Genomic DNA, 17,580 nt, shown 5'->3' on the forward strand with positions numbered 1-17,580 from the left:
AGAGACAGAGATACCAACCAAGAGACCAAGAGAAACCAGGAGAGACAGAGAGAACCAGGAAGAGAAGAAAACCGGAGAGAAGCAGAGACAGACAGAGACAGAGAGATAGAAACAGAGAGACAGAGAGATACAGAGACAGAGATACCAACCAAGAGACCAAGAGAAACCAGGAGAGACAGAGAGAACCAGGAAGAGATAAAAACCAGAGAGACGCAGAGACAGACAGAGACAGAGAGATAGATAAAGACACAGAGAGACAGAGATACCAACCAAGAGACCAAGAGAAACCAGGAGAGACAGAGAGAACCAGGAAGAGACAGAAAACCTGAGAGAAACAGAGACAGAGAGACAGAGAGATACAGAGACAGAGATACCGACCAAGAGACCAAGAGAAACCAGGAGAGACAGAGAGAACCAGGAAGAGAAGAAAACCGGAGAGAAGCAGAGACAGACAGAGACAGAGAGATAGAAACAGAGAGACAGAGAGATACAGAGACAGAGATACCAACCAAGAGACCAAGAGAAACCAGGAGAGACAGAGAGAACCAGGAAGAGACAAAAACCAGAGAGACGCAGAGACAGACAGAGACAGAGAGATAGATAAAGACACAGAGAGACAGAGATACCAACCAAGAGACCAAGAGAAACCAGGAGAGACAGAGAGAACCAGGAAGAGACAGAAAACCCGAGAGAAACAGAGACAGAGAGACAGAGAGATACAGAGACAGAGATACCGACCAAGAGACCAAGAGAAACCAGGAGAGACAGAGAGAACCAGGAAGAGACAAAAACCAGAGAGACGCAGAGACAGACAGAGACAGAGAGATAAAGACACACACAGAGAGAGAGAGATACAGAGACAGAGATACCGACCAAGAGACCAAGAGAAACCAGGAGAGCCGGAGAGAACCAGGAAGAGAAAGGAACAACAGAGAAAAACAGAGACAGGGAAACAAAGAGAGGAGAGACAGAGAGACAGAGAGACAAAAATATAATGCTCCCAATTTCCGAGCCCCCGAGAAGACCCCCCCCGAGGCACCCACCTTTTTTCGGGGGGCCGCGTGGCCCTCAGAAATTCTCAAAGACCTCCAGGTCCGAGGGAGACACGGGGGGCGCGTCCGTCCACTCGGTTTCGGGGTACGCCTCGAAGTTGGAGCTGTCTCCCTCCCCGCAGATTTTGGGGACGATGGGGGGCTGAAGGGAGGATGAGAGAGACACAGATGGGGGTGACTGGGGGGGCCAGAAAGCGTCTCCCCTATTTTAATTAACGGGTGAAAGTCCCTGGACTTGGATGTGTTCTCGGCCCCTTGTGTCAATAAAACTTTATTGACAAAAGCAAGTGAGGGGCCGATGGACGGTAGTTGGGGACGACTGCGTAGAAACCGTCAATATGTCCCCCCAAATATTTTCATTCGGGTTCTCTCACGGTCACTCAAAAATGAGCGAAGTGGTCGGCCCCTTGTGCCAATAAAACTTTATTGACAACAACAAGTGAGAGGCCGATGGACGGGAGTTGGGGTCTAGCCAAGTAGGACATGTACGTAGAAACTGTCCATCTGATCTTGTGTCAATAAAACTTTATTGACAACAACAAGTGAGGGGCCGATGGACGGTAGTTGGGGTCTAGCCAACTAGGACATGTATGACTGTCCATCTAATCTTGTGTCAATAAAACTTTATTGACAACAAGTGAAGGGCCGATGGACGGTAGTTGGGGTCTAGCCAACTAGGACATGTACGTAGAAACTGTCCATCTGATCTTGTGTCAATAAAACTTTATTGACAAAAACAAGTGATGGATATGATCTAGTAAATTTCTCCATACATCCATATCCCATTGATCCAAAATCTATCCAATCAATATCAGATGCATTGATCTATTGAATCTCTCCATTCATCCATATCCCATCTCTCCATGATCGACCCAATCAATAGTAGATGGATACTCAATGGATACTCAATATCAGATGAACACGATCTATTGGGTTTCTCCATTCATCCATCTTTCCATGATCAACCCGATCAATAACAGATGGATAGTCAATGGATGGATAATCAATATCAGATGGACACGATCTATTGGGTTTCTCCATTCATCCATATCCCATCATTCCATGATCAACCCAATCAAACAGATGGAGTCAATGGATGAATAATCAATATGAGATAGACATGATCTATTGGGTTTCTCCATTCATCCATATCACATCTATTTATCTATGCATGATCGACCCAATCAATATCACATGGATTGATCCATTGGTTTTCTCCATTCACCCATATCCCATCTCTCCATGATCGACCCAATCAATATCACATGGATTGATCCATTGGTTTTCCCCATTCACCCATATTCCATCTCTCCATGATCGACCCAATCAATAGCAGATGGATTGATCCATTGGTTTTCTCCATTCGTCCCTATCCCATCTCTCCATGATCGACCCAATCAATAACAGATGGATTGATCCATTGGTTTTCTCCATTCGTCCCTATCCCATCTCTCCATGATCGACCCAATCAATATCACATGGATTGATCCATTGGTTTTCCCCATTCACCCATGTCCCATCTCTCCATGATTGACCCAATCAATAGCAGATGGATTGATTGATCCATTGGTTTTCTCCATTCACCCATATCTGATCTCTCCATGATTGACCCAATCAATAACAGATGGATTGATCCATTGGTTTTCTCCATTCATCCCTATCCCATCTCTCCATGATCGACCCAATAAATAGCAGATGGATTGATCCATTGGTTTTCTCCATTCGTCCCTATCCCCTGGATCCATGATCAACCCAACCCACGGTGCGCCATATTGGAAAGACGAGACTCGCCTCTGACCTTCATCTTCCGCAGCGGGACGGACTCCCAGTCCACCGTGCGGAACCACCGGTGTCGCTTGATGTCGTCGGCTCCGTTCTGGCGAGGAAGCAAACAATCAATCGCGTTATAGGGATCGATCGATAGTTTCAATCAGAATCCTGGACGACTCAAGACACAAAGTCGATCCAGGCAGGAAGCTCCATACGAAAAGAAAAGGAAACGGAACCAAATCTGCTTCCGGTTTGGAGTTCCTTTCGATCCCACAAGGAGACCAATGGCCTGGTCTGGACTCAGGATGCATAAGATTTGCATGATAATGAGAGTATTTGCATATCACCCTTCAAGGTGAATAAATCATCATGATAACGAAGGTGATCTGCATACCATCCCTCAGAACTGCATAAATTAGCATGATAATGAGATTATCTGCACACCCTCCCTCAGACATGCATAAATCAGCATGATAATGAGATTATCTGCATACCCTCCCTCAGACACGCATAAATCAGCATGATAATGGAGGTGATCTGCATACCATCCCTCAGAACGGCATAAATTAGCATGATAATGAGATTATCTGCATACCCTCCCTCAGACATGCATAAATCAGCATAACGGAGGTGATCTGCATACCATCCCTCACAAATGCATAAATTAGCATGGTAATGAGATGATCTGCATAGGAGACGGATAAATCAGCATGATAATGTAATGGTCTGCATATCACTCCTCAAGGTGAATAAATCAGCATGCTAATGGAGTCGATCTGCATACCATCCCTCAGAAATGCATAAATTAGCGTCATAATGAGATGATCCGCATATAAGAATAAATTAGTATAATAATATCACTTCTCAAGGTGAATAAATCAGCATAATGAGATGATCTGCATATCGTTCCTCAAGGTGAATAAATCAGCATGCCAATGGAGGCGATCCGCATACCACCCCTCAGAAATACATAAATTAGCATAATAATGAGAGTATTTGCATATCACTCTTCAAGGTGAATAAATAAGCATGCTAATGGAGGTGATCTACATACCCCCAGAAATAATAAATTAGCATAGTAATGAGATGATGCATATCATTCCTCGAGACGAATAAATTAGTATAATGGAGATGGTCTGCATATCATTCCTCAAGGTGAATAAATCAGCATGATAATGAAGTGATCTGCATACCATCCCTCAGAAATGCATAAATCAGACTGATAATGAGGCTATCTGCATACCCTCCCTCAGAAACGAATAAATTAGCATAATGAGGAGACGATTTGCATAACCATCTTCAAGATGAACTAGCATGATAATGAGGCTATCTGCATACCCTCTCTCAGACGCGAATAAATTAGCATAATGAGGAGACGATTTGCATAACCATCTTTAAGATGAACTAGCATGATAATGAGATGATTTGCACGTCACTCTTCTGCCTGAATAAATTAGCATAATAATGAGGCTATTTGCATGTCTTTCCTGGAAAGTGGGATGCTATGTAGTCGTGTGTGTCTTTGTGTGTCTCTGCGCACGGGGTTACATTTGGGATTTTGGGGAAACTGAGTCACGGAGAACCCCAATTCCGGCCAGACAGACAGACAGACAGACCCGGGGTCCCCACCGGTACCTTCATGTTTCCGAGCCGCCTGGTCCGGTCCACGACCAGCAACTTTCGGACGAGATCTCTGTTCAAAGAGAAGAAACGACACACACACAGGGAAAGAGGCTGGGATTCGAACCCAGGTCCGCGGCGTTGTGTGCAAGCCTGACTCACTCCCTACCCTGCTAGGTTATTGTTCCAGCTCTGTGAGTGTTTTATTATTACTATTTTTATTATTGTTGTTGTTGTTATTGCTGGTTTTGGGTCACACGCCCACCAGCACTCAAGGCTTACTCCTGGCTCTGCGCTCAGAAATCGCTCCCGGCTGAAGGACCCGAGTTCGATTCCCGGCATCCCATATGGTTCCCCGGGGGGGTGTTGGGTTTTTTGGGGGGGGCCACGCGCTTACTTGACCGTGAAGTCCAGATGTCGGGGGAAATCGATCTTGCCCGCGAGGATTTTCTGGTAGATCCCGAACGGGTTGTCATCGAAGAAAGGGGGGAACCTGAGGGAGGGGCCCAAGAAAATCGGGGTTCATAGGCAAGGAGGGGTTGGGGTGCTCCTCGCCAGTGCTCACAAGTCAAGACACGTCTCTGTGTCTCTCTGTCTCTGTCTCTCGAGCAATAAATAACACAGCACAAAGGGCTTCGGCCTCGCACCCCACAGCCCGGGTTGGATCCCCGAAATCCCACATGAGACCCCTGAGCACTGCCAGGAGGGATTTCTGAGCGCAGAGCCGGGAGGAACCCCTAAACGCCGCCGCCGGGTGTCTGTGGCCCCCCAAATCAATCATTCAGTAAATATGGTCTTGTTGCCCCCTGGCCTCTGTGCTGACAGACCCTCCCTGGACCCCCAAAACTGGGAGAGGCAGGAAGGACCCTCCCTGGACCCCCAAAACTGAAAGAAACAGGAAGGACCCTCCCTGGACCCCCAAACTGGGAGAGGCAGGAAAGACCCTCCCTGGGCCCCAAAACTGGGAGAGCCAGGAAGGACTCTCCCTGAACCCCAAAATTAGGAAAAGGCGATAGGGCCCTCCCTGGACCCCCAAAACTGGCAGAGGCAGGAAGGACCGTCCTTGGACCCCCAAAACTGGAAGAGGCAGAAAGGACCGTCCCTGGACCCCCAAAACTGGCAGAGACAGGAAGGACCCTCCCTGGACCCCCAAAAGTGGGAGAGGCAGAAAAGACCCTCCCTGAACCCCAAAACTGGGAGAGGCAGGAAGGACCCTCCCTGGACCCCCCAAACTGGGAGAGGCAGGAAGGACCCTCCCTGGACCCCCAAAAGTGGGAGAGCCAGGAAGGACTCTCCCTGAACCCCTAAAACTAGGAAAAGGAGATAGGGCCCTCCCTGGACCCCCAAAACTGGCAGAGGCAGGAAGGACCGTCCCTGGACCCCCAAAACTGGAAGAGGCAGAAATGACCCTCCCTGAGCCCCCCAAACTGGGAGAGGCAGGAAGGACCCTCCCTGGACCCCCAAAACTGGGAGAGGCAGGAAGGACCCTCCCTGGACCCCAAAAACTGGGAGAGGCAGGAAAGACTCTCCCTGGACCCCCAAACTGAAAGAGGCAGGAAGGACCGTCCCTGGACCCCCAAAACTGGAAGAGGCAGAAAGGACCCTCCCTGGGCCCCCCAAACTGGGAGAGGCAGGAAGGACCCTCCCTGGACCCCCAAAACTGGGAGAGGCAGGAAGGACCCTCCCTGGACCCCAAAACTGGGAGAGGCAGGAAGGACCCTCTGGACCCCCAAAAGTGGGAGAGGCAGGAAGGACCCTCCCTGGACCCCCAAAACTGGGAGAGGCAGGAAGGACCCTCCCTGGACCCCCAAAACTGGGAGAGGCAGGAAGGACCCTCCCTGGACCCCCAAAACTGAAAGAAACAGGAAGGACCCTCCCTGGACCCCCAAACTGGGAGAGGCAGGAAAGACCCTCCCTGGGCCCCAAAACTGGGAGAGCCAGGAAGGACTCTCCCTGAACCCCAAAATTAGGAAAAGGCGATAGGGCCCTCCCTGGACCCCCAAAACTGGCAGAGGCAGGAAGGACCGTCCTTGGACCCCCAAAACTGGAAGAGGCAGAAAGGACCGTCCCTGGACCCCCAAAACTGGCAGAGACAGGAAGGACCCTCCCTGGACCCCCAAAAGTGGGAGAGGCAGAAAAGACCCTCCCTGAACCCCAAAACTGGGAGAGGCAGGAAGGACCCTCCCTGGACCCCCCAAACTGGGAGAGGCAGGAAGGACCCTCCCTGGACCCCCAAAAGTGGGAGAGCCAGGAAGGACTCTCCCTGAACCCCTAAAACTAGGAAAAGGAGATAGGGCCCTCCCTGGACCCCCAAAACTGGCAGAGGCAGGAAGGACCGTCCCTGGACCCCCAAAACTGGAAGAGGCAGAAATGACCCTCCCTGAGCCCCCCAAACTGGGAGAGGCAGGAAGGACCCTCCCTGGACCCCCAAAACTGGGAGAGGCAGGAAGGACCCTCCCTGGACCCCAAAAACTGGGAGAGGCAGGAAGGACCCTCCCTGGACCCCAAAAACTGGGAGAGGCAGGAAAGACTCTCCCTGGACCCCCAAACTGAAAGAGGCAGGAAGGACCGTCCCTGGACCCCCAAAACTGGAAGAGGCAGAAAGGACCCTCCCTGGGCCCCCCAAACTGGGAGAGGCAGGAAGGACCCTCCCTGGACCCCCAAAACTGGGAGAGGCAGGAAGGACCCTCCCTGGACCCCAAAACTGGGAGAGGCAGGAAGGACCCTCTGGACCCCCAAAAGTGGGAGAGGCAGGAAGGACCCTCCCTGGACCCCCAAAACTGGGAGAGGCAGGAAGGACCCTCCCTGGACCCCCAAAACTGGGAGAGGCAGGAAAGACTCTCCCTGGACCCCCAAACTGAAAGAGGCAGGAAGGACCCTCCCTGGACCCCAAAACTGGGAGAGGCAGGAAGGACCCTCCCTGGACCCCAAAACTGGGAGAGGCAGGAAGGACCCTCCCTGGACCCCCAAAACTGGGAGAGGCAGGAAGGACCCTCCCTGGACCCCCAAAAGTGGGAGAGCCAGGAAGGACTCTCCCTGAACCCCAAAACTAGGAAAAGGAGATAGGGCCCTCCCTGGACCCCCAAAACTGGCAGAGGCAGGAAGGACCCTCCCTGGACCCCCAAAACTGGGAGAGACAGGAAGGACCCTCCTTGGACCTCAAAACTGGGAGAGGCAGAAAAGACCCTCCCTGGACCCCCCAAAAGTGGGAGAGGCAGGAAGGACCCTCCCTGGACCCCCAAAGAGCCAGAGGAGAAGTCCAGTGTAGAAAGACAGGGGGCGGACAGACGGGAGCCCCCAAAAAGATGGGGTTCGCCTGAGGATGAGAAGGGATCTGGCGCCACCTGGTGGCGAATTGTTTATAGGTTTTTGCCAACAGGTGGGAAGTGACTTTGGAACTGACAGAATAAGGGGGGGGGGGGCCCTTGGGGGGGTCTTTCTTCCTCCTACCCAGAACCCCAGAAAGAGAAAGGAAGTAGACAGAGACAGAGTCAGAGAGAGAGAAAGAGAAATAGAGACAGAGAGAGACAAAGAGATAGAGACACAGAGGGGTCGGCCACCTGCAAAATTGGGGTTCATTTTGTCCCCCCAAATTTCCAGTTTCCCCCCTGAGCTGGTCTCTGGACTCAAAGGATTAAGTGGAGGGGAAAAAAAAAACAAACTCAAATTCAAAGCAAGGCCTTAAAATCACTGAAATTGGAAGATTTTTTGGGGGAGTTTCAGTCAGGTTTTTGTCATTTTGGGGTCAAGCCTGCCCCCTCGTGGTGAAAAATTTGAACACCCAAATGAAAAAGTGTCATTTTTGCCCCCCCCAAAAGCTACATTGGATTTTGGGGGTCTGTGCTGGCATCTTCCAAGAGATGGAATTTCTGTGTAAAATCCTGGATATTTCTTAAGCTATCATTTAGGATGGACTTACGGGAATTGATTATTGATTATAGATTATAGGTTATTGATTATTGATTATAGATTATTGATCGATTAGGAAGTGATGGCTAATATGATGATGCAAATAGGGGAGACATGAAATTAATTTCAATGAAATTAAACTGGATTATGTTTCTGGATTTTGCTGGATGGCTATGAGTATTTAGGGGGTGATCGTTTTGGGGTACAGAGAAACAAACCCAGAACCCGGGTTGGAAGCATGCAAGGTCCGAGCACTGTTTGCTGGAGCCCCAAAAGAGCGTAAACTGTACAATGCTCCTTCTCAGAAGTGTTCCAAGTCAGGGGCGGAATTCAGGAAATTTCGAGGTCCACTTACCCCGAAAGCATCTCAAAGATCAGGATGCCCAGGGCCCACCAGTCGACGGCTCTCCCGTGACCTTTGCTTTGGATCACTTCCGGGGCGAGGTACTCGGGGGTTCCACACAGGGTCCATGTCCTGGGGGGTTGAAAAGAGGGGGGACATATGTTAGTGATGTTTGGTGATGGCCTTTCTATATCTGTCAATCCATCCGTCTGTCTAGCCATCCATCCATCCATTCATCTAGCAATCAATCATCAATCCATCCATCCATCCATTCATCTATCATCTATCCACCACCATCCATTCATCTATCCATCCATCTATCCATCTACCAATCAATCACCAATCTATCTATCCATCCATTCATCCATCCACCTATCCGTCCATCCATCTGTCTATCCGTCCATTCATCTACCAATCACTCAATCAATCCATCCATCCATTCATCTATCATCCACCCACCACCATCCATTCTCCATCCATTTATTCATCTACCAATCTATCATCAAATCTATCCATCCATCCATCCATTCATCCATCCACCTATCTGTCTATCCATCTGTCCATCCATCATCCATCCATTCACCTACCAATCAACCATCAATCTAATCATCCATCCATTCATCTATTATCTATTCACCACCATCCATTCTCCATCTATCCATCCATTCATCTTTCCATCCATCTATTCATCTACCAACCAATCACCAATCTATCCATCCATGCATTCATCCATCCACCTATTTGTCCATCCATCTATCCATCCATTTATCTACCAATCAATCATCAATCTATCCATTCATCCATTCATCTCTCATCTATCCACCACCATCCATTCTCCATCCATTCATCCATCCATCTGTCTATCCATCTACCAATCAATCACCAATCTATCTATCCATCCATTCATTCATCCACCTATCCGTCCATCTATCTGTCTATTCGTCCATTCATCTACCAATCAATCCATCCGTCCATTCATCTATCATCCACCCACCACCATCCATTCTCCATCCATTTATTCATCTACCAATCAATCGTCAATCTATCCATCCATCCATTCATCTATCCACCATCTATCTGTCCATCCATTCATCCACCATTCATTCATTCATTCACCCATCCACCCATCCATGCACCCATCCATCCATCCACTCACCAACCCATCCATCCATCTATCCATCCATCTATCCACCCATCTATTGATCCATCCATCCATCCATCATTCATCCATCCACCCACCCACCCACCAACCATCCATTCACCCACCATCCATCCATCCATCATCCATCCATTCATTTATCCATCCACCCATCCACCAACCCACCCATCCATCCATCCATCTATCCACCATCTATCTGTCCATCCATCCATCCATCCACCATTCATTCATTCATTCATTCATTCATGCACCCATCCACCCATCCATCCATCCATCCACTCAACAACCCATCCATCCATCTATCCACCCATCTATCGATCCATCCATCTACCATTCATTCATCCACCCATCCACCCAACCACCATCCATCCATTCACTCATCCATCTACCCATCTACCCATCCATCCATCTATCATCTATCCATTCATTTATCCATCCATCTATCCATCCATCCATCCATCTATCCATCCATCCATCCATCCATTCATCCATCCATGTATCCATCCATCCACCCACCCATCCATCCATCCATCCAACCATCCATCCATCCATCCATCCATCTATCTGTCACCAATTAATATCTAAATTTCCTGGCACCATTCTGAGAGGTCCCTAAGATTTGCCATTATTTTGCGATGCCCCGAATCTGCCCGACCCTTTGCAATTACCCCGAGAACCCCCAACACCCACCTAACCCTTGATAGTCACCTCGAGGTGCCCAGTGACCCCCAGGACATTTGCAAATGCCCTCCAAGAATGCCCAGCGCCCACCTGGCTCTTTGTTACTGCCCCCCCAAAATTTCCAGTGACCACCTAACGACTTTGCCATTGTCTCAAGATGATCCAGTGTCCACCGAACCCCTCTACAATGATTCTGGGGGTGTCCAGTGACCCCCCAGGACATTTGCAAATGGCCCCCCCATAAAAGGCCCAGTGCCCTGACCTGTCCACCAGTTTCTTGGCAAAGCCGAAATCCGTGAGTTTGATGTGTCCCTCCCTGTCCAGCAGAATGTTCTCGGGCTTGAGGTCGCGGTAGACGATGGACTTCGAGTGCAGGTATTCGATGGCGCAGACGATCTCCGCCGAGTAGAAGACCCCCGCGGACCCCGAAAAGCGCCCCCGATTTCTCAGGTAGGTGAAGAGCTCCCCCCCAGGCACGAACTCCATCAACATGTAGAGGAACCTGGCATCGTGCGACGTCCATAGCCTGCGAGGTTGGGGAAAGACACATAGTTGGGTCTGGGAGCACTGTGCGAGGAGTCCATCCCGAGCACTTAGTTAGGAGTCCCTCCCGAGCACTGACCCAGGACCCCCCCAAAATATTTTTAAAAAATAAAATGAAATATAATTTAAATTGAAACAAGGGTGCAAACTCACAGCTGCACCAAAAGGAGGTGTCCCCCCAAAATTAAAAAAAATAAAATCCTAAAATTAAATAAAATTAAAATTTAAAAAAGACTGTTGTCTCTAGAGGTCTGGCAGGAGAAGATTCGTGTGTGTCTGTGTGTGTTTGTGAGCAAACTTGGGGTCCCCCCCTGGACTCACAGCTGCTCCAAAAAGGGGTGTCCCCCAAAATATAAAAAAAATAAAATCATACAATTAAATGAAATTAAAATTTAAAAAGGACTGCTGTCTCTAGAGATCTGGCAGGAGAAGATTCGTGTGTGTGTGTGTGTCTGTGTGCAAACTTGGGGTCCCCCCCGACTCACAACTGCTCCAAAAAGGGGTGTCCCCCAAAATATTTTAAAAAATAAAATCCTAAAATTAAATGAAATTAAAATTTAAAAAGGACTGTTGTCTCTAGAGATCTGGCAGGAGAAGATTTGTGTGTGTCTGTGTGTGTTTGTGTACAAACTTGGGGTCCCCCCCTGGACTCACAGCTGAACCAAAAAGGGGTGTCTGACTTCCTGTAGCACTTCCTTCTCGTTCTGGACGTGTTGTTGTTGCTTCAATCGAATGACATCGGGAATGCTCATGACTTTAAGGGCGAAGAAACGGGAGGAAGATTTGTCTTTTACCAGCTGCACGCGCCCGAAGGTGCCTGTCCCTGCAAAGAAGGGGTTAAAAACAAACAAATAAACAAACAAACAAACAAACAGGTTAGGGGGTTTTGGGGAGACGCCAGGACACAGGATAGAGATTTTCTCTCTCTCTCTCTCTCTCTCTCTCTCTCTCTCTCTCTCTCTCTCTCTCTCTCTCTCTCTCTCTCTCTCTCTCTCACACACACACACACACCCAAAAAAATCAGGAAGAAACACAAAATTAAAAATATTCATAAAGAGAAAAAATATTCATAAACATAAAATTTTCATTAAAAATCAGGGAAAACAGAAACTAAAAAATCGCCATGAAAATATTCATAAAAATCGGGGAAAATGCGAAATATAAAAAATTCAAAAATCAAAAATAGTCATTAAAAATGGGGAAAACACAAAATAAAAAATTGTCATAAAATATTCATAAAAATTGGGGAAAGTGCAAAATATAAAAAATTTCAAAAACCAAAAATAGTCATTAAAAAATGGGGGAAAACACAAAAGAAAAAATCGCCATGAAAATATTCATAAAAATCGAGGAAAGTGCAAAATATAAAAAATTCAAACACCAAAAATAGTCATTAAAAGTGGGGGAAAACACAAAATAAAAAATTGTCATAAAATATTCATTAAAATCGGGGAAAATGCAAAATATAAAAAATTCAAAAACCAAAAATAGTCATTAAAAACTGGGGGAAAACATAAAAGAAAAAATCGCCATGAAAATATTCATAAAAATAGGGGAAAATGCAAAATATAAAAAATTCAAAACCCAAAAATTTAAGTTTATTGTAGTAAAATTGAATTTATTTATATTTTATTCTATATTTTTATTTTATATATTTATTTTATTTCATCTGTTTTACCTTACATCTTTATTTTATTTCATTTTTATTTCATATATCTATTTCACATATTTTATTTTGTTCTTTTGTATTTCCTTTGTCATACATTTTATTGCCTTTTTCAATGTCATGTATTTATTTTATTCCATATGTTTTATTTTCTATATTTACTTTATTTCACATGTCTTTTCTATTTTACATAATTATTTTCATTCATACGTTTTAAAATATTCTATTTATTTACAAATAAATAAATAAATAAATAAATACACAAGTCCCTTCCTGGATTCCCCACAGCTGGGGCAAAATAAAATGCTTGGAATTCCTGCACAAAAGCCAGCAGAACAACAAGGCAAACTGACAGAACCCTCAGGGCGGGGTACAGGGACAAATTCAGGTTGGAGCTAGGAGCTGGAACCCCAGTCTGGTGGGTTTCCATAAGTGATGACAATCAAACGCTGTCCCCACCCAATCCACCTAGGAGCAGGATTGGGAAGGAATTGGGGATGGTGGAAAAGCAAAGTTATGGAGGGGTTGGTAGATGGGTGGGTGGGTGGATGGATGGATTGGTGGATGGATGGATGGATGGATGAATGGGTGGGTGGGTGGATGGATGGATGGGTGGATGGATGGGTGGGTGGATGGATGGATGATTGGATGGATAGGTGGATGGATGGGTGGATGAGTGGGTGAGTGGGTGGATGGATAGCTTGGTGGATGGGTGGGTAGATTGATAATGGATGGATGGATGAGTGGGTGGTGGATGGATGGATGGGTGGGTGTTGGGTGGATAAATGGATGGGTGGATGGATTAGATGGTGGATGGATGGAAAATGGTGAATGGATAGATGAATAGATGGATGAGTGGAAGGGTAAATTGGTGGGTGAATGGATGGGTGGGTGGATGGTCTATTAGATGGTGAATGGATGGAAAAATGGTGGATGAATAGATGAATGGATGGGTGAATAGATGGATGGATGGATGAATGGGTGGGTGGGTGAATGGATGGATTGGTGGATGGGTGGGTGGGTGGATGGATGATGGATGGATGGGAGGATGGGTGGGTAGGTAGATGGATGAAAGAGTGGGTGAGTGGGTGAATGGATAGCTTGGTGGATGGGTGGGTAGATCGATAATGGATGGATGGATGGGTGGGTGGATGGATGGATGAGTGGGTGAGTGGTTGGATGGATAGCTTGGTGGATGGGTGGGTAGATCGATAATGGATGGATGGGTGAGTGGATGGATGCATGGGTGGATGGATGGTTGGAGAATGGGTGGATGGGTGGCTGGATGAGTGGGTGAGTGAGTGGATGGATAGCTTGGTGGATGGGTGGGTAGATCGATAATGGATGATGGATGGGTGGGTGGATGGATGGACGGATGGGTGGGTGTGTGGGCGGGTGGATGAATGGGTGTGGATGGATGGGTGGGTGGATAGATTAGATGGTGGATGGATGGAAAATGGTGGATGGATAGATGAATGGATGGATGAGTGGATGGGTAAAAGGTGGGTGGATAGATAGGTGGGTGGATGGATTTTTAGACGGTGAATGGATGGAAAAATGGTGGATGAATGGATGGATGGATAGATGGATGAGTGGGTGGGTGGAGAGATGGCTGGATGAAAGTTGGGTGGATGTATACGGTTGGGTGGATGATGGGTAGATGGGTGGATGGATGGATGAGTAGATGGGTGGGTGGATAGATGGCTGGATGGATGGATAGATGGATGGATGAATGGGTGGATGGGTGGATGGATGAGTAGATGAGTGGATGGATGGATGAGTGAGTGGGTAGATGAATGGATGATGGTGGATGGGTGGGTAGATGGAAGAGTAGATGGGTGGATGGATCAGTAGATAGGTAGGTAGATGGATGAATGGGTGGATGGATGAGTAGATGGGTGGGTAGATGAGTGGATGGGTGGATGTATGGAAGAATGGATGGGTGGATGGAAGAAAAGATGGATAAATGGATAGGTGGGTGGATGCATAGGTGGATGGTGAATGGATGATAGATGGATAAATAAATGAGTGGATGGATGGATGAATGGGTGGATGGATGGGTGGATGAGTAGATGAGTGGATGGGTGGATGGATGGATGAGTAGATGGGTGGATGGATGGGTGGATAGATGGATGGGTAGATGGATGGATGGGTGGATGGATGGATGAGTAGATGGGTGGATGGATGGGTGGATAGATGGATGGGTAGATGGATGGATGAATGGGTAGATGGGTGGATGAGTAGATGGGTGGATGGATGGGTGGATGGATGGATGGATAGATGGATGGATAATGGGTGGATGGGTGGATGAGTAGATGGGTGGATGGATGGGTGGGTGGATAGATGAGTGGATGGGTGAATGGATGGATGGATGCATGGGTGGGTGGGTGGATGGATGGGTGGATGATGGAAGGATGGATGGATAAATGGATAGATGGGTGGATGAATGGGTAGATGGGTGGATGAGTAGATGGGTGGATGGATAGGTGGATGGTGAATGGATGGATAGATAGATGGATAAATGAATGAGTGGATGGATGGGTGGGTGGGTGGATGGATGGATAGATAAATGGGTGGGTGTATGGATGGACGGATGGGTGGATGGAAGGATGGATGGGCGAATGAGTGGAGGGTGGGTGGATGGATGGGTGGATGAGTGATGGATGAATGGGTGGATGGATGGATAGGTGGACGAGTGGATGGATAGATGGATGGGCAGATGGATGAATAGATGGATGGGTGGATGGATGGGTGGATGGATGATAGGTGGATGGGTGCATGGGTGGGTGGATGGGTGGGTGGTGGATGGAAGGATGGATGGATAAATGGATAGATGGGTGGATGGATAGGTGGATGATGAGTGGATGGATAGATAGATGGAAAATAAATGAGTGGATGGATGGGTGGGTGGGTGGATGAGTGGATGGGTGAATGGATGGATGGATGCATGGGTGGGTGGGTGGATGGGTGGGTAGATATATTAGATATATCAATTTAACAATTAATCAATTTCATAAATGTAAATATAAAGACAAGACCGCAGGACCGGACGCCCCATTTATGATGACGTCGCACCCCATTTCTTTCCCAATTCCAGCCAAACTTTCCTGTCTTTCTGACTCATCCGGCATCTACAGTAAAACTCGGGAAGTGCGGGGTGTCATCAGCAAACTGGGGTGACCCCGGGCATGTCTCCTATTGTGTGGGTGCCCCGAAAGTAAGCCAGGAAGCCGGGGGAACGGAGGGAACCCCCTCATTAAAATTCCCCTGTCATTAATGTTTGTTTTGTTTTGTTTTGGGGCCACACCTGGAGGCCCTCGGGCTCATTCTTGCGGAGGGGTTCTCAATCATAAAAGCAATCAAACCCCGGCAGAAAAAGAAATGAAGTCGATTTATTCATTATTTCTATATATATTTAATGATTATTTCTAATTAAAATTCATTATTGATTATAATAAGAATAAAAATTGGAATTATTCACTAGGAGGGACAGACAGACACAGAGACGAAATCCTGTGCCCCCCCCAAATAATTAATCCATCCACTCATCAACTTTAAAAAAAATCACCCCAAAATATAATAAAAAACACAAAAAAATTCACCAAAAAATTCAATGGAGAAAATAGACATCAAAAATACGTTGAAAAACGAATTTACAATATAAATTTACATCACAAATATAAGGAAATCACACAATGAGTTGAAATAAACCCAAAAGACCTTTTAGATCAATTCTAAAAAAAAAAAAATCAATGAAAATAGGGACTAAATGATAAAATGAAATGAAATATATATTTTAAAAAATGGAGGAAAAATAGAAATTAAAATGAAAAATCCATTTAAAATAGAAATGAAATCCAGGGATGACTTCAAAAGACCTTTCAGACACATTTTAGAAATCAATAAAAGTAGAAATGAAATAAGGAAATCAAAAGCTAATCAATAAAATTATTTTAAAAATGGAAGAAAATTTAAAAAGATGTACAGAAAACGAAGACGAGAAATTATTCTAGGAATAATGATGGGTGGGTGACACAAGAAAGGTGTTTGTGTGTGTTTGTGTGTGTGTTTGAGTGTGTGTCTGTGTGTCTGTGTGTGTTTGTGTGTACTTGTATGTTTTTGTGTGTTTGTGTGTGTTTTTCTGTTATTGTGTGTTTGTGTGTCTGTGTTTGCTTGTGTGTTTGTGTGTGTCTGTGTGTGTTTGTGTTTTGTGTGTTTGTCTGTGTGTTTTTGTGTGTGTTATTGTGTTATTTTGTGTTTGTGTGTCTGTATTTGCTTGTGTGTTTGTGTGTGTGTCTGTGTGTGTTCGTGTGTTTTGTGTGTGTTTGTCTGTGTGTTTGTGTGTTATTGTGTGCTTGTGTGTGCCCTTTTGTGCTTGCTTGTGTGTTTGTGTGTGTCTGTGTTTGTGTGTGTCTGTGTGTGTTTGTGTGTTAATATGTGCTTGTGTGTGTCCGTTTGTGTTTGCTTGTGTGTCTGTGTGTCTGTGTGTTTGTGTGTGTTTGCTTGTGTGTCTGTGTGTCTGTGTGTTTGTGTGTGTTTGTCTGTGTGTTTGTGTGTTTTTGTGTTATTGTGTGTTTGTGTGTGTCTGTGTGTTTTTGTGTGTGTTTTTGTGTTATTGTGTGTTTTGTGTTTTTGTGTGTGTTTGTGTCTCTGTGTGTTTTTGTGTGTCTCTGTGTGTGTCTGTGTGTGTCTGTGTGTGTTTGTGTGTGTTGGCTGTGACATGACCTTAGCATGTTGCGTGTTCCGGAAACCTGTGTGGGCGCCTCCTGGGGTGGAGACAGAGCTGGCCTGCACATGCCCAGGAAGTGAGACATTCCCGGGCTTGCCAGGTTGGTTG

General features: G+C 46.6%; 1 protein-coding gene across 1 annotated transcript; it reads right to left on the reverse strand.

Moving 5' to 3' along the window:
* Window positions 1-1,068: 1,068 nt before the first annotated feature.
* On the reverse strand, window positions 1,069-11,829 carry PRKX (protein kinase cAMP-dependent X-linked catalytic subunit). Its single transcript, XM_049767812.1, has 7 exons — window positions 11,732-11,829; window positions 10,797-11,060; window positions 8,707-8,826; window positions 4,840-4,935; window positions 4,458-4,515; window positions 2,851-2,928; window positions 1,069-1,194 (listed from the first exon to the last, which is right to left on the reverse strand). Exons 1-7 carry the CDS (start codon window positions 11,827-11,829, stop codon window positions 1,069-1,071), a joined length of 840 nt encoding a protein of 279 aa, XP_049623769.1.
* Between the last annotated feature and the right edge of the window lie 5,751 nt (window positions 11,830-17,580).

This window comes from Suncus etruscus (assembly GCF_024139225.1).
Source record: "Suncus etruscus isolate mSunEtr1 chromosome X unlocalized genomic scaffold, mSunEtr1.pri.cur SUPER_X_unloc_2, whole genome shotgun sequence".
NCBI classification, from domain to species: Eukaryota; Metazoa; Chordata; class Mammalia; order Eulipotyphla; family Soricidae; genus Suncus; species Suncus etruscus.

What these genes read in the sequence shown, in the direction of transcription:
- PRKX (XM_049767812.1), bottom strand. Translation starts at nt 11,829, where the DNA reads ATGAGCATTCCCGATGTCATTCGATTGAAGCAACAACAACACGTCCAG. An exon ending in GCCAAGAAACTGGTGGACAG is followed by an intron (nt 8,827 to 10,796) that starts GTCAGGGCACTG and finishes TCAACCCCCCAG; the next exon opens with GACATGGACCCTGTGTGGAA. An exon ending in CATCTGGACTTCACGGTCAA is followed by an intron (nt 4,516 to 4,839) that starts GTAAGCGCGTGG and finishes CTCTTTGAACAG; the next exon opens with AGATCTCGTCCGAAAGTTGC.